At 32.4% G+C, this 17,966-nt stretch overlaps 1 protein-coding gene and 1 long non-coding RNA gene across 6 annotated transcripts; one reads left to right on the top strand and one right to left on the bottom strand.

Moving 5' to 3' along the window:
* Positions 1–3,296: 3,296 nt before the first annotated feature.
* On the bottom strand, positions 3,297–16,795 carry LOC111414862 (TBP-associated factor 4). Of its 5 annotated transcripts, none has more exons than XM_023046313.2 (7): positions 15,976–16,795; positions 11,035–11,217; positions 10,888–10,977; positions 10,616–10,828; positions 9,669–10,560; positions 9,350–9,615; positions 3,297–5,063 (listed from the first exon to the last, which is right to left on the bottom strand). In XM_023046313.2, the coding sequence occupies exons 1-7, from the start codon at positions 16,756–16,758 to the stop codon at positions 4,911–4,913; spliced, it is 2,580 nt and encodes an 859-aa protein (XP_022902081.1). In that variant the 5' UTR covers positions 16,759–16,795; the 3' UTR covers positions 3,297–4,910. The 5 variants fall into 5 exon arrangements, with proteins under 5 accessions (XP_022902081.1, XP_022902082.1, XP_022902084.1 ...); XM_023046314.2 differs by having other exon boundaries at positions 16,132–16,795; XM_023046316.2 differs by having other exon boundaries at positions 11,035–11,214; positions 16,132–16,795.
* A 31-nt stretch (positions 16,796–16,826) lies between these two features.
* On the top strand, positions 16,827–17,499 carry LOC139429856 (uncharacterized). Its single transcript, XR_011640437.1, has 2 exons — positions 16,827–16,907; positions 17,305–17,499. It is a non-coding gene; the product is annotated as an uncharacterized lncRNA (long non-coding RNA).
* The last annotated feature ends 467 nt before the right edge of the window (positions 17,500–17,966 follow it).

Genomic DNA, 17,966 nt, shown 5'->3' with positions numbered 1-17,966 from the left:
TTATCAAGATCTATACCTACGTCATTCGATTCGCCATAATTTCTTTTATCGAAATGATATCAATTCTTTCTCGTTAACTTTATACAGCCCTCAGAACAACACCGTGCTCGGATTGATTTCATCTAATTTTCACCATTTCGTATTTTTCTCGATATTTATACAGTGAATTTCACTTAAAATGCAATATACAAAAATATATTTCCTTAGAAACTAGGGCGTACAGACTTACTTTGTCCCACATAAAATGTAACGTGTCTGAACGTTTCTAATTCTAGTTCTAATGTTAGGTTTAGTGACAGTGGTAGGTTGCGCTAGTTAAACTAAGATATCATTATGTTGCATATTTTTATTGTATTAAAACTAGAACTAACACAAGACGTAGAACTAGAATCATTCGGGTTTAGCCGTCTTGAGAGACGTGCGGCTAAATCCGAATGCTTTTAGTTCTCGGTCTAGTGTTAGTTCTAGTAGTGCACTAGCACTATCACTAGAACTAACACAAGACCTAGAACTAGAATCATTCGACTTTAGCCGTCTTGAGAGACGTGCGGCTAAACCCGAATGTTTCTAGTTCTCGGTCTAGTGTTAGTTCTAGTTTTACACTAGCACTATCACTAGAACTAACACAAGACCTAGAACTAGAATCATTCGAGTTTAGCCGTCTTGAGAGACGTGTGGCTAAACCCGAATGTTTCTAGTTCTAATGTTAGTTCTAGTGGCAGTGGTAGGTAGCGCTAGTTAGCATAAGATATCACTAAGTTGCATATTTTTATTGCACTAAAACTAGAACTAACACTAGACCTAGAAAGTATGGGGTTGACGAACATAGTTGTGTCATAACTATGGTTACTGCATTCATATATTGCGAGTTATATGAAATTCCCGGTATATCTGAAACAAAAAGTGTTAAAAAGCAATAATGTTAAGAATAAAGTTTGCTACAACTTTTTCGGTTTCGAACCCGTTCCGAATCCTGTGATCTACCAACAACAAGATGTAAAAACACGATTTCAACTAAATTTCACCTTTTCCAATTTTTCTCGATATTTATGCATCTAAGAGCAAAATTACAAAAGAGTAGTATTGTTCAGAATAAAATTTGCTACAACTTTTGTACTAAAACTTTCTTCTAAAACATTACGAATCCGTTGCTTTACCAACAACATCAACAGAACGCTCGCCGATATCAGGCGAAGTCATGTATTTTATGTTTTGAGAAATGAATAAAGCACACAACACTAATGAAAAAATACCACCTACAAATCAGCAAGACAACCGAAACAATGCAGTCATGACATTGATCAGCGTGGAGTATTAAAGTATTAGCAGCGCTTCGGATACAAGTGACTTCCGCTAAACCAGACAAACATATATTTTATGTTCTAGTAAACAAAGAAATCGCTCAGCACTACTCATAAATTATACATCTTCTAATCGCTGAAATTAAGGCTTTGAATTGACATTTTATTTGACCTCCTAAACGTCAAATTTTCTTAAAAACCATCCAGCTTTAAATCCATCCTTCGCAATATCAGAAGATATCACAACCCAATTTTTTATTCGAGTTTTATTGAATCGATATTTGCATTTTGATCATTTTTGTATCTATCTTTTGTATCTATTATATCGAGTCATTCAAGAGTACATATTACATCTTCTCCTTCTGTTACGTCTTAGTGAACAACTGGTGTCCATGAATTAATTTGATTTTATACTCAACCTAAATAAAGTGAAAACCAGGATTTTGCCTAAAAATTTCTCACTAATAGTTAAACAAAGTTTTCATTTATGTATCGCGAACATGTACTGAAAATTCTGCGTATAATAATAAAGACTTATAGGATGTCGAGTTCTTGCATCAGATGAGGAAATCACGGATTTACATGGAGACCAGAGCGCAGGGGAAGCAACTCATAATGAGACCGAGAACAACATGAGAAGAGACTACGCAGCAGTTCAAGGGTCTTGCTAGGGAGAAGGAAAACTTTAAAAGATAGATTCGAGGACATCCCCCAACGCCACGATACTTATTCTTATATTCTTACATAACTAAAAACTACTTCTAAGGAATTTCTTTTCAACCGGGTAGCTGAAATAATCTCGCCAGGTCTCTGTTATTTTTTAGATGTTTTTGCTATTTCAAGCAGTGTTGCCACACCGAAGAAAATAAATGTACCAAAAATGCATACTGAAAATGAACAAAATGTACTGAATTCTGAGAGGAAATATTGGAGACTTTTTTTTCTTTTAAGTCATAAGTTGAAACAAAACTTGTAATATATATTACTTTTAACACTTTTGAACGATATTTACTACATTCCCTAACAATGTATTGATTTCACTACAATTGTACCGAATAAGAATTTTGTACTGAATTGCTACTTTCACGTACTTTATCCCTGAAGTCGTACTGAATTCAGTACAATTATACCGAAACGGCAACACTGATTTTAAGTTGCTTTTTGTACAGGTGTATTTTGATTATTTCTGGATTTCCGAAAAATCTTTCCATACTAAGCTATGATCACAACGGAGTTGGTATATTTTCTTGTCGTATCTTGGCAATTCATGTGTTCATTCTGTTCTGCGCGTTTGTAACAGTTTGATGTTTTTTGATGTCAAAACCCGGTTTTATGATGAATTCGCTCTTCCCTCAATTTAGCTTTAAAACTAAATTGAACAGAAGTCTTAGACTTCTTTTGCAATAATTTTAACATACTAAACACTAACTCTTCTTACCTACGATCACTAAGAGGATCACAATATTCCACTTTTAACTCCAAACATATACAGAATTTCAATTCTTTCTCGCTTATTGTCACACAAATTTACCATTTCAATAAAGTAAGAATAAAAAAATTAATAAAAACCATTCCTTATCCAAATTTGTAATGATTACTTTTTATGAAACCTCTCACAGCTTTAAATACTTATATTTCGCTTGCTTGTATTTCTTTTTATCCAATTTATACTAATCAATTCTAAAAAAGAAAGAAATACAGGTATATTTTCTCCATTCTTAGTTTTAACCATTTAAATAAATCTTAGCAAATTACCATTAATTCAAGTCAGTTTAGAAGAGTGTCTAATGAACTTAGAACATAAATTCTATCTCATAATAGCCCAAAAGAATTTTTTTATTCTCAATAACCCGTTTATTTCCTCCTAACTGCTTCAATTATAAAATAATTTACGAATTCTGTTGCCGAAAGGTGTTCACGACCTTCAATCTCTAAATAACTGATATTTATTGCCGAAAATAGTGAAGTGATTAAATAAGGAAATGAAATTCAAAATGAATTATTCAAATGCGTTTATTCTTTATAAAAATAATATTAAAACATATATGGGACTAATAATAAAGATCAAAAATGAACTTCAATTTTATCTTTTTTTTTTTTTTTGAAATATGTGTAACGACATTTATATTCATATGTACATATACATTAAACAAAAACTAGGTAGCTATATTGTATTAAATATTAATTCTATAACAAAATTATATATCTATGTTCAGTTATTCAGTTTCCTCAGAAATTCGAATCTTCATCTGATAAAAACAATTATACAAATAATTACAAATGAACAATATACTTACTTAAAAAGCATTTTCTTATGAAGAAAACGTTACTATAATTATTACAAAATCTACTATATTTTAAGTTACAATTTTTTTTTATCCGTTTTATACAAGTTGAAAATGTCATTAAAAAAAGTAAAATTTTTTTTATGTATGCATCTCGACGTTATTTACAAATTTGTTCTGAATTATTTGGTTCCACAAAAAGTATTGTTATTTAATTAATAACTATACACTGTTTTTATTTCTGTTAACTGTACAACCCAATTGTCTCGTAATCTGCATACTGTGTTTATAACTCCTTTAGAATTGTCCCACTTTTATTTTTTTTTCTAGTTCAGCTATGAGCAATAATTTACTTTTATTGTGTTGTATAAAAATATGCCGCCTCGTGACTATGAATAAATATTGTATTATTGCTATTCTATGATTAACATTTTTGCTGAGAGATATGTATTTTAAAATGTAAAAAATCGGAACTATATACCAAACAGCAAAATGTTAATGTTAAAAGTTTAATAACCACAGATTTAGAATATGTTATGCACAATTGGTGTTTATTCTTTCTTTGAAAAGAATAACTAATTTTGTTGGTATTTGGGTTAATACTTTACTTATAAAAAAAATAATTACTCAGCGCAAATATATTGCACAGTATTTTTTGATTAATTCGTATATTTTCAGTTCATTAAATTAAACATATCTTCATTATTTAAAGTACCTACTTAATTTTAATTTATCCAATTAACTTTTCAAAGCATAATTTTAGCATTACATATTAATTTATTAAATTACCCATGCTGCATATTAAAAAATAGTATATAATTGATGCTTAATTATGGCAGTGGCAGTATTAATTACCATATTATACAAAATTTCAATTCATTCTTTTTCCTTTCATAATCATAAATTAGTTGCTCATTGCTGAATATCACACGCTTTTTTTATATAAAGAAACTACAGAAAAAAGCCATTTGAAGACATCAGCAAAGTTCTGTTTATTGAACTTAATATGTACAGTTAAGTGTGAAGAAATCGAGAACAAGGGCTTTTCTGTATCGCTATCATTCCCCCTCTATACGCATCTCCCGTTTTCTTTCAGGCACATTTTAGCTCGAGCGAAACACATTCCTGCTGGAATACCGACGTGAATGTTTTGATACAAAACGTAACGTTTTTATTTTTTTGTTTTTATTTTAATATTGTTATTATTATTTATTTTCGAAGCGCTCTGTCGCTATCCTCGCGGTGCAAAATGTGCCGTGACGGCCCGGCTGACTTCTACGTGGTACAGCAGCTCAATTATCACAACACCGTCGACAAGCGTGCATCACTTAAGATATGACTTGTAAAGTAACGTACTTCTACACAAATCTTTTTCAGTTTCAAACAAAAAGTGCAAATCCCTTAACGTTATTTTTTTCATGCGCTGTCTTAGCGGCAGTTGCGATCTTGGTACTGAAAAATTTCCACTTGCACCAACCTAAAAAATTTATTTCAATTTATTAAAACAAAAAATTCATTGAAATAATAAAAATTTTAAAATATTAGTACAATTGTATAATATAAGGTTATAAGGCAGCACAAAACTAATCACAATGTTCTAATCTTATTCATAAATAAAAATAATTGGTTGTGATCATTGGTTACATCTTCTAGAAATCAGATAAAACATATTAAATTTAATAAAGGAGCTTTGAGGACTTAGAAGGTGTATCACTTTATGTAATGTTCTTTGGCAACCATTTTTGAAATTAAAATTGCTGAGTACAATGTAGTTAGATGAACAAGTTGAAGAGTCCATAAGAACATCTTTCTTAATAATAACTCTGAATTCACCTCTAAGTTAGCTTTACTATTACATAATACCATCTATCATTCATACTTAAATATACAAAGAGTGGGCAAAAAAGTGGAGGGATATTCACCTTTGTACAACATTGTCAGATGATGTGGAGCTAAATATGAATATAAAGATGATAAATAATCAATTCCAAAGCACCAGAAGAAATAATTGGCTAAAGAACTGTAAAAAAGAGAACAATGGTTTGATGATGAGTGCAGACTGGCTGTTGAATCCAGAAACCAAGAAGAATCCAGACCTTAAATGCTGCAGCGTGAGACGAGAGCAAACAGAGCGGTTTTAATTGGAGAGAAAAAGGATAAAACATGAAAGTCATCAAGGAAATGATGGAGATAAAAGATGAAAAGAGGAGATTCCAAGTCCGTGCAACGATGATGGTAATTTGATAGCGGAAGCGGTAAGGGTGGCAGAATGCTAAACGTAGTATTTCAAGGAATTGGTGAGTCTAACTGGTGAGTGTGATGAACAAGACGGAAACTTAGAGCTTCTCCAATAGGAGGATACAACACTGGAACTTGAACCTACCTGGGCCGAAGTGGCTGAGGTCATAAAATCAATGAAAAATCATAAAGCGCCCGGTGAAGACTTGATAACGGCGGAAAGGTTGAAGTATGTTGGTAATAATTTAAATGTCAAAGTTGGCTTACTTTCTAAAGTATGACAGCAAGAAAAGATGCTCGAGGAATGGAATATGACACTTATCTGTCCTATTCACAAATAGGGTTCAAAACTACAATGCTCAAATTACCGAGTAATATCCCTCTTAAATTAGTATAGTCATATAGTGTTGGCTAAAATTTTATCAGGGAGGTTGGAAAAACTCGAGGAAACCGTTGTCGGGGATTACCAAAGCGGCTTCAGAAGGCTATGGTCAACCATCGATCACATCTTTACTATTAGATGCATCTTAGAAATGTCTACCAACTATTTAGTGAGGCCCTAATAAATCTTTTTGCTGATGACACACTTATAGCAGTTGAAGACAGCAGCATCGATTCAGCTACAAATAAAATGAATGTGCTCTTGCATAACTTGGAAAAATGGCTAATAGTTAATAAAGTAATTGTGAATACGGGTAAAACTAAAGCTATGGTTTTCGGTCAGTGCGGCATTAATTGTTTTAATGAGGTTTCCTTAAATAGTGATGTGATTGACTATGTAAATATTATAAAATACCTAGGAGTATTTATTGATAAAGATCTCAAATTTAAATACCATATCGCAAATGTTATTGATAATGTTAAAGATAAAGTGAATTACTTTCGTAGAATTTGTAGGTTGTTATCTGTAAACGTTCGAATTGTGGTGTATAAGTCATTAATTAGCCCGATTTTTGAGTGTTATCCTAAAATTGTTTATTATGCTGGGGAATCGGAAATGCAAAGTTTACACATCATACAAAATAGGGCCATGCAAGCGATTTTGGGTTGTAATATGTTTACCAGAATTAATGATATGTTAGACGCATTATGTTTTTATTCTGTGAAAGAGAGATTGTATATGTTAAATATGTGTTTTCTATATAAATGGGTTAATAATTTGTTACCTCAATATTTCCAAGCGTCAAAAGTATCCGACATACATACCTATAACACAAGATCTCGCAATACTTTGTATATTAGACGGGTTAGTTATTCATACTCGCAGGATTGTTTATTTTTTAGGGGGTTTATTTTGTTTAATAATTTAGATAACGAAATTAGATTGACTCTGGAGAGTAGCGATCAGTATTAACCTTGGGGGAACACTACTGAATAGATCAATGCATTATTTAGTCTATGCTGATGATGTATGTCATACATTGGCAAGGATGGAAGGAGACTTATTGAAGAGCATTGCGCAGTTTGAGGAAGAATCAAGAAGAGCTGGGCTTGCTGTTAATCAGGCGAAGACAAAATATATACTTATGACAAGAAATAGAAACCCCAGCACGATGCTGGCAGCAATTACAATCGGCCGCTACACGTTTGGAAATGGGCATACATTTAAATATGTTGCTCACTTACCACCGGAAACAACGAAAACCACATACAGATCAAGAAGAGACTAAAAACTAGAAATAGAGTAAAATTCCGGCACTCAGCACTCGCTGAAATCACGAGAACCAAATCCCAAATCTACCGTAATATTGTAAGACCAGTGATGTAGGGAGTGAGACGTCTGTAACAACTTCTTAACTCGTGGGAGCGAAAAGTACTTCGTAGCATATATAATCCCATCTATAAGCAAGGCGAATATAAGATACCGACTGCGAGCTGTACCAGCTATACGAAGAGCCAACACTTGTTGCAGAGATTAAAAGTGCCCGAATTAGATGGCTGGGAATTCTGGAATGAATGCTGAAAGACCGAGGGGTGAAGAAAGTATACCGTCAAAGACCACAGGGCTATTTTATTAATATGTGGTGCATTGTATTTATACTTTCTGATTCATCAATAGAAGTAAAACTTGCGACAATAAAAAAATATTGGAAGGACTTGGATAGCAATAAAAATAACTGAAAATACGAACCCAATATAGTTACATAACAATAACTTAATTCAATCACAAACTATAACACATAACTCAAACCAAACCAAATAAACGCGAAAATAGTGTTTTATTAATATTATTGGCATATAAAACATAATTAAAAAAGGTTATGTATTTTTATCTTCAACGCCGACCCACACTGGTGAGTTCAACTTTCAACAGTTGGTGGAAAAAACTAGCGAAATAACCTGATTCATTGGTAGTGCTACGTGTTTTACGTCGTATAAGTTTGTTGATTTATCGTTTGTCGATAAAATAAATCGACCTGCACTTTTCAGCGCATTTAAAATATTAAAAGATTCGTAGATTGAATCTACCGGGCCGACAACGTTTAATTTATAAAGTGAGTTATTCTAAATGAAATCGTTTGTTCCTTCTAGAATAAAATCAAACTCCAAAAATGAAATATGTGAAAAATTGTTACCATGAAGATAAATTAATTTTTGAAACTTTCGAACCTTCAGGATCTTATTGGATGAATTTTTTAAATCTTAAACGTCCACCTTAATTAAATGTTAAACAGTATGTAAAAGTGTCTTATATCTGAGATAAATCGCATCATTTTTATCTTATCAACATTCGCCTGCTTTAACCAATTTTAAAAATTTTATAGCATAATGCAACTTAAGCATATTCTGATAGTAATTATTAACTTAAAAAAGCACAATAAACAAAACAATTCTTCAAAATTGTTTCAATTTCCTTTATATTTATTAACATCTTCATTAATATTGTAAAAGACGATTAGAATTTTTATTGGCTGAGCCAGTAGTTATCCAAAAATATGGTATATCTACTTGAGTATAAAACATGGTTCCGTTTTAATAAAGCAAAAAAACCAGTATAAAATTCATAAATACTATTTTTTCTCTTTATTTGTATCTAATAAACGTTTTCGTAATCTCATCAGCTGCCAATTTAGGTGATATTTCTCTTTTCTTCAGAGTATAAAATACCATAAAAATAATTCATATACTTTAGCAGATATTAGACAACATTAAATTCAATATTTTGCCATATTCTCTTCTTTTAGCCCATATGAATCTGTTGTTTCACTCCAACAGCTTATAATTTTTACAAGAACCAAACTTGCATGCAATCAACCATAGACAATCACAAAATATTTTACAATCCAGCTCTTCACTGCTACTTGACTGATACATTATTTGTAATCTAAATATAAAGCACTGAACAAATAACATAATTAACATTATAACCAATTATTTTGATTTACCAAAAATGTTAAAACCAAGGAAAGTTTTTGCGCTACCTTCAAAATATACTCACCACAAAAACACTATCAAGTTAATCAAATTAACACATTTAAGTATAAATTTATAAAGTTTGTTGTTTAAATTATCTAAAAAATCTACCTGAGAGTTTGTTGAATTTGAATCACCATCCAATTTAATTCTTTTTCGAGGTCCAATGGCTTGTAAAGCCGTCGCATTGGCTTCTCTTTGTCGTAACTCTTCCATTTCCACTCGTTGCATCTCCTTTGCTTTCGCCTTGAGTTTTGCCTGCTCGGGATCTTCTGATTTCGATCTACTCTTTGCTGCTTTAAGCAACATCTCCCGTTCAGTTTCGTCATGTCGTTTTCTCTCAGCTCTATCCAAATCTTCCAAAAACTTTAACTGACCTAGAAACACAAAAAACGTTAAAAATCGTTTTTGTTGGTTAATCAAAACGTACCCTTAATATCAGTTGTAACATCATACCGTGGATCGGATTTTATCATCTCCAATCTATGTTCCGTAATAATAGCCAATTTTTCTATTAAATCTTTTAGCCTTTCCTGTGCAACGTGCGAAACAGCAGCAGCCACTTCCGAACTAGCTTCTTCTATACCATGTTTTACCATAACTTGTCTAATTCTATTTTGTAAACAACCCATATTTAAAAAATACTCCTCTTTGCAAGACCGAATTTGCGTCCCTACATAATCCGTCGACCCCAATATCCTTTGAGTTTCCTCCAACAAATTAACCCCACCCATAGCGGCTACATCATTAATGTCATCATCTCCGGCGTACGCCAGTGAAAATGATTTCTTTTCCTTTTCTTTGGTGGTAATTTTTGAAACTGCTGAGGGGACGACCGGCTTCGTTCCTTGCATCTTGAGATTCGTTACGCCGCCCTTTGCAACGGGTGTCGTTGTCCTGATCGTAACAGGCTGCCGAACTTGACCTGGTGTTGGTACCGTTCTAATCATTGGTTGTCGATTTACCGTTCCAGGTCGAACCTGATTATTTGGAAAAACCGGGTGAAGGGCGGGCGGTTGCGAACTGGAAACGATCACCTGTTGACCGGGGCTGCCTTGTCTTATAGTGGTCACCATTCGAGTTGGTTGGCCTGGCGGTCGAATCGGGGCGACCAGTCTTTGGTGGAGCACTTGTGGTCTTACTACAGTCGTTCCTGGTTGCATTAATCGAACTTGTGTACTTGCTGTAGCCGGCCTAACTTGCGTTTGAACTGTGGGTGTACCAGTAGCTATTGAGAAAACAACGTTTGCTGGCGGTGGACGGATGCCATCTATAGACAACTCTTTTGTTGCCAATGAGTGCCTTAACAAAGGCAAGCTTTTCTGTAATTTGATATCAAAATTAAAATATTCAATAAATTAAAATATCCTAAACAACCTTTAAAAATCCGATTAAACATGGTTGTGGTGAGGCATTCAGAAGACGTTCCAATCTATCACAGAAGTCTTCTGGTTCCACTCTCATGTCAATGAGCTCTTGTATCAACGTTCTTACACTTCTCTCTACGCTTTTCGGTTCTTTGCTTGATAATTCTAACAAATTCGCTAAGAATTTTCTGCACTTCTCTTTGGTATTATCATTCGCTGGTTTCTACACAACCCCAAAAAGTTGGTGAATTAAAATTCTTCATAAAATATTATCCCACTTACCTGCCCTGTTGCTGTTGTTACGTTTGTTACTGCCGTAGGAGCAGGCGCCGTTGCCGCTACAGCATTTGAGGCGATAACAGCAGTTGTAGTCTAAGAAATAGAGAATGTTTTAGTTTGTTTTCAACAATAAATTTTATTAATATTTACCACTGGGACTGTCTGCATACGAAGGGTAACCGGCTGAGCTTGACCAGTTTGTGTTGACACCAAACCGGCGGGTTGAGGCGCCGGTCCCACCCGGAGGAGTTGGTACTGACCATTTTCCGTTTTTAGGAGAAGATGGCCTTGTTGCCCAGGTTGTAATCCGTGGAGGGATTGCAGCGTCAACTGCTGCGAAAATTATAAATGAAAATTCATTGATACACACAACAAATTGGCTCTATGGTCATGCACCTACAACATTCTTTAACAACTACTTTGTGACCACACAACATATACTACTTGGATTTTGGATGTGTTCAATTAAAGGAAATTCGTTCAAATCGCTAATATAAAATTAAATTTTAATTTCTATTGAAAATAAAAAATTTTGTACTACTTTATACAACATTAAGCAAAATTACTAGGATTACAATTATTAGGTCATATAATAAATGGAGTTAACAAAATGGATGTAAATTTTGTTTCATTATAACAAATTCAACGTTATTAAGAAATGATTTATAAATATCAAAAAGTTTTCCTATACATGGTGTTGAAAATTGAGTATTAAAATGATACCAACGGTTCTATATTCTTCTTTATAACTAAGAAATCGATTCAGATTTAAATCTTATATATTATAAATACAAATAATACAATGTATTTGGAGTACTTTATTTATATATTCTGATTGTGTTAACTTCCTTTAATGAGCAACAAATTGTCAACAAAAGTCAACAAAATGTGTCACAAATTGTACTTAGGTTGTTAGTTTTGTATGTTGTTATTGTATTTAGAGATAGTTATGGATGTTATCTGCTTTGTGAAGACCGTGACAAAAAGATATTGAAAATTTTGAAAATCAGATTCAACCTAGCACATAAAAAATCTTCATAAAGGATTCTATATTCATCCACATCAAGTACTTGAAGCCAAGAAATAAGATTTTTAAGAGATATCTCAGAAATTTCTAAGAACAATTATTATTCACTTTTTATATACTAAGTAGTTGTAGAAACGAAGATCTATAGAAATTACTGCTGAGGAAGAATTTTAATCTTATCATCTCTGTTAATAGAAGCTTATCATTTCAAACCAAGTCAAACCTCTGAAAAAGAAACAGGTGCAACTCAAAGCTAAAGCATTAAAAAGTACAATACTGACATCACTCAAAAGCATTCCTGGATTCCTACTCCTCAAAAGCAAAAGAAGCTAAGAAGATAAAGAAAGTTGAAGAAAAAATCACAGCAAAATCATCTTCCTCAGAATACACTGATTTCTGCATCTTTTGTATGGAATATTTGCCTGTCAGACTGAACCGTAACAATTCAATTGCGTGCAACAAGTGTCAGAGGTTTATGTACCTCAAATGTACTAAGATGAATAAAAGTTACTTCACCTGCAAACATTGGAATACTGATAATGATTCTGATGCTGTATAAGCATGAATTTTGTTTCTGTATATGAGAGAAATCATTTACATTCTAGAATCTTCAATAACTTTTGCTGTTCTTTAGCTTTATATTGTTTTTTCTACCTTTTTGAAATATTTGTGAAGATCTGAAAAAATCTCAATTTTTAGCAAGATAGAAATTTTTTTCTGCCAAATAACAAATCGAAGATCTCATACCATAAACAGTTATCTAGTGATATAAACTAAATTTAAATTGCTACACTTGTCCTTAGGTGGTTCATTCAAGGTGACATTACCCAATAGAAGACAAAATTTTTTGAAGTTTTATAAAGATTCATTCAAGCAACACAATTATTCTTATACTAATTGCAATTGAGGTTGTAGAAACTGAGTTACAAAATAATTTCACCAAATAATAACAATCTTCACCTTTACCAAATGGTATCATTGCCTAACTAATTTGCTCTTGTGTAACAAAAATTCTGGTGTAAAAACGAATCCTCTAAAAAGAAAATTTTATTCTGCACTTTGAGACGGTATGTATAGAAATATTCAATGTTATTCTTATATCAGGAGTATAATGACTATCCTTTGGGAGCTTTTTAAACGAGTTTATGGGTGAAGAAATGAAGTCACCATTGTTCTAAAAGATTAATTTGAGGTTCTGAGCTGGTATAAACAAGAATTAAATACAGTAATCCATACGAGTGATAAAGTAGAAATTAGATGGTGGAGATCTAAAACAAAAAATATGTTTCCAAATGAAGATCAATGTATTATCAAGCAGAAGAACATCATTGCCTAACTAATTTGCACTTGTGTAAAAAGAAGTCCTGGTCTAAAAACGGATCCTCTAAAAAAAATTTAATCTGCACTTTGAGACGGTATGGATAGAAACATTCAATGTTATTCTTATATCAGGAGTAAAATGGCTATTATTTGGAAGGTTTTCAAACGAGTTTATGGGTGAAGAAATGAAATCACCATTGTTATAAAAGATTAATTTGAGGTTCTGAGCTGGTATAGACAAGAATTAAATACACCAATTAGTTTCCATACGAGTGATAAAGTAGAAAATAGATGGTAAAGATCTAAAACAAAAAATATGTTTCCAAATGTGGATCAATGTATTATCAAGCTGAAGAACATCATTGCCTAATTAATTAGCACTTGTGCAAAAAAAGTTGTGGTCTAAAAACGAATCCTCTAAAAAGAAAATTTTATTCTGCACTTTGAAACGGGATGGATAAAAACATTCAATGTTATTCTTATATCACGAGTAAAATGACTATCATTTTGGAAGCTTTTCAAACAAGTTTATGGGTTAAGAAATGAAATCACTATTGTTCTAAAAGATTAATTTGAGCTTCTGAGCTGGTATATATGTCGCATGGTATATATGTATATATGGCAAATGGTTGTTTCAGGTAAATAGCTTTTTCCTAGTCAGATACTATCTGCCTAGGCAAATAGTTTTATTCCATTTATTTCAGTCTAAATTCTACTTTCCTAGGCAAATAGCATATGGCTAAAATATTTTCAGGCAAATAGCTCTTTAAACCAACCCAACCCCAAAAATGCTTTATTTCTTTAAGAGAGGCCTGCACTTCACAGTCACTGTTTTCTGGGCAAGGGATATCAAAATGCCAGTGTCAGCCCTCGAAATTTTAGTGCAGTACAAAAAGGTGTACTTGCTTCAAAAATAAGATGATGTGATAGTAGATGCCATTCCAGCAACAGTTGTCAAAACAAGTAAATTTTTGTATTTAGTATTTAAGTCTTCAAGAAATAAATCGTTTATATGTATCTTTATTAAACTTAATAAAAGTATATGAAACTGTTATGCGTTTTTTCAAAATGATACACAAATAATTTGACTCGTTTGACACTCATTACTGACTTTAATTTAAGAAAAGTAGGTTGATAACGACTCTATGTTGCATTGTTGTATCGAAAAAATGGTATTTGCCTAAAACAAGCTTAGACAAATACTATTTGTGTTGTCCAATAGTATTTGCCTAGACATTTAATGATAAAACTGTAAGGAACTACTGTTTGCCTAGGCAGACAGTATTTGACTAGGAAAAAGCTATCTACCTGAAATAACCATTTGCCTGCGACATATACAAGAATTAAATACACCAATTAGCTTGCATAGGAGTGATAAAGTAGAAATTAGATGGTGGAGATCTAAAACAAAAAATATGTTCCAAATGTGGATCAATGTATTATAATTATCAGACTGAAGAACATGATGTAAAAGTTATTTTAATCACCATTAGAAGTAATTTAGTCTTATTATAGTATAATAAGAAGTATTAATATTTAGGCTAATTAAGTATGAGAACTATATACATCTTTTCTTGTGGCCAAATTAAAGCACTATTCCACTATTAAATTATTCTTTGAATCAGTTTCACCTTTGTGAATCTGGATCAATTAAAAATAACTTAGAGTGTCTATTTTTAATATTAAATCTATCCTTCAAAAAGATATGCTGTGCAAGATAGGCTGAATTAATAAACTTATTTATACTATTCTATTTATATGTGTAATAACATCAAAAAATCAATTTTAAATAAATTCAAGCTAAATTCTCCAATCTTTAAATCCATTGGCTTAGTTCCCTGACATTTAAATTTTACTGCAATTAATAAATATGATTTAAATCGTTTAAAATATATAAATTAATTTCGTTATAAAAATGCAAACTACATATGGTATGTAATTAATTTAAGAAAATCAAAATTGATAGAATATTTCTTATTCCTTTTATAAATCGTATTAAATATACAAGATTTAAATCTTCTCATGTTCTAATTCCTTAGTTACCAATGAAAATATAATTTACAAAAACAACATTGCATATCCTGTATTTCCGTAATCATCAAACTTCCAATAAAGTATGTATTATTCATCTCATTACTTTTAAATGTGAAATTGTTGGTATCATTTGTTGTATTTAATTCCGCAACACCTGTAAATTTAAACAAAATTAAAAAGAACGTAAATGTTTTAATAAAATCTGATTTGAATTTGAAGATCCATATCTTTATGATCATTTTCGCCGTGTATTAATATTATTGATCCCAAAAGAATCGTTTTTTGTGTAAATTTAGATTAAGTTTGATAAATAATCAATAACAATCTAGAAACCTCTTCTTTTAAACTTCTTTTGTTTGAAATTTATAGGTTATGTAGTAATGTAAACAAGTACATACACAACATATAAACAAAACATAACCTATAAACTATTACCATAACAAGGTTTTATATGAAGTTTAACAAACAATAATGAAAGAAAAGTATTGCAACGTTACCCTTACAAGAAAAAGAATATATTAATCACATGTTAGTAGACATAGGACATGTTATAAAGTTGTCCAAAAACGTTGCGTACACTTTTTATAGATTTTTGTGAAATATACAAACGTTATAATGTACAAATAAGTAACAATATAAATGAAAGGTTTTAATTATGTTTAAAAAAGGCGATTAAAACCCTTCATTCTATGGTGTGTACTGCAACTTACTGGAGCTCCCGGACGGGCCCCAACAATAGGCGGCGCGCTAAGTACAACACGCGCCGGTTGGCCCTTAGGCGATTGAGCGGGAACTCCGGGGGGCCGCACATTAACGACCTGGAGATTGGGAAGGACGTTGGGAGTTTGGGTCGTGGGACTACCTACATTATTAACCTGTGGCACTGTCGCGGTCATCGGCACTGTCACTAGTCCGGCTGCCGAACCCGGCGCTGCACTAGTCTTAATCACTATCGCTTGCGGTTTCGCCTGTATAGTCTGTACTGTAGTGGTAATCGGCTGTAAGCCTATCGTCCCGTTGGGTAAATTCTGAGTTGGAAAAGGTACACGGTTCGTAAGCACGGTCCCCGTGCCGGACATAGCTTGTGAGTACACTATCTTAACACCTTCGTTGACTTTGTCAGCAATGGTCACCTGGGCTTGATTAACAAAGTTGCCCCCCGGTGTCTGTTGTATAGCTCCGGCGGCCACTTGGGCCGCAGTGGCCGTTATAATTGTTCCTGGTAGTGAATTATTGGTAAGGATTTTGGTACCGTCCGCAGTGGTTACCACGTTAACTGATTCCCCATTAGCGATGGCCCCATGTTTCTGTGACGGGACCGCCGTCCCGCCGTTTACGTGGTTCTGATTTAGCACCGGTGCCGAACTGTTTTGGTTCGATGCTTGGGACGTGGAGGTACCGAGCTGGTTCTCCAAGGAACCCACCAGTTCGCTCACGGCTGATTCATCGATCTGTGTATTGAGAGCTTCCTCGAGAAACTTAGCAGACGCCATTTTCCGAGTGCAAACTGTAAACTGAACCGCGCATGCGTCTCGTCCACACTATTTATTATACCCACGATGCGTTCTCCTATCGCACGTTTCGCGTTCATTTCACATTTATTACTACCCCTTCATAGTACGACTTTTCTCCCGTTTCTTAAGTACGTATTTTGCTAATTTGCTCGTTTTTCCCAACTTGTGATGACACTTCCTTTTTTTTTGTTAATTCCAACTTCTTATTTTAATTTTTATCACGAAATAATAAACCTACTTTATTAACCTAATTATAGTTATCGTTTATTTACGATTCTTAACGGTTTTATCAGTTTATAACGTTAAAAACCCAACGCGACACGTGTAATTTTCTAGTTCCTTTTAATGAAACACATTTTAAGTTGGCAACGAACCAACATTTTTTACATTCCAAATTAACCAAAATACACTCAAACATTTAAAACAACACAATAAAAATACATTTTATTTAAAAATAATGTTTATTTTTTTTATTAAACAATAAAAATATTTCCGAGGTTCCATTTTGACTTTGATTTTCTTCAGTGGCCAACTTCATTCCGTTCGATTGTGAAATCCATACGCTTGGGGTTCATCACGTGATGTTATTTGGAATTTTTTTACAACGTCATGAATTTCTATAAAAATTACTCAATTACAATTAAATACGGAATCGTTTGAAACTTATTAAAGAAATACGTAAATATCTAGTTTTTTATTATAAAGTTATTTTTTTAATCATTTGAAGCATTTTTATTTTTCAATCTTTATTGACGTCACATTGACGTTTGTACTTATAATAAATCAATGTTAAAAAAAGTCCTAAATTTTAAGCTTATATAACAAAATATCTAATTATTTTCATATATTTATTTTTGAATTAATATATATAAAGAAATATGTTGTTAATAAATATTAAATTAAGATTTAAATTTTTATAATATTTGACAATTATACCAACCGCTGACAATTTATTTTCATTTTGACAATAATGTCATAATAATGTGTATACAAGTACCAACATACATTTAGTTTCAATTAAATTTCTGATAAATGATTTCGTTTGAATAAGAGCTAATTATTATAAGAGAAGTTTAATCTTAAGATATAATTACTATATAATTCCTTACTATCCCAAGTTTAGGTCCAATTTGTTTAATACGTTATTTTGTAATATCATTAATAACAACATTTAATTTAAATAATAG

This window comes from Onthophagus taurus, chromosome 1 (genome assembly GCF_036711975.1).
Source record: "Onthophagus taurus isolate NC chromosome 1, IU_Otau_3.0, whole genome shotgun sequence".
Classification (NCBI taxonomy): domain Eukaryota; kingdom Metazoa; phylum Arthropoda; class Insecta; order Coleoptera; family Scarabaeidae; genus Onthophagus; species Onthophagus taurus.
Note: the sequence above shows the minus strand (reverse complement) of the source record. Positions and strands in the feature narration are given on the sequence as shown.

Coding starts and splice junctions, on each gene's coding strand:
- LOC111414862 (XM_023046313.2), bottom strand. CDS start 16,758: ATGGCGTCTGCTAAGTTTCTCGAGGAAGCTCTCAATACACAGATCGAT. Junction 10,978..11,034: donor GTATGCAGACAGTCCCAGTG/GTAAATATTAAT, acceptor TCTATTTCTTAG/ACTACAACTGCTGTTATCGC. Junction 10,829..10,887: donor TAACAACAGCAACAGGGCAG/GTAAGTGGGATA, acceptor GGGGTTGTGTAG/AAACCAGCGAATGATAATAC.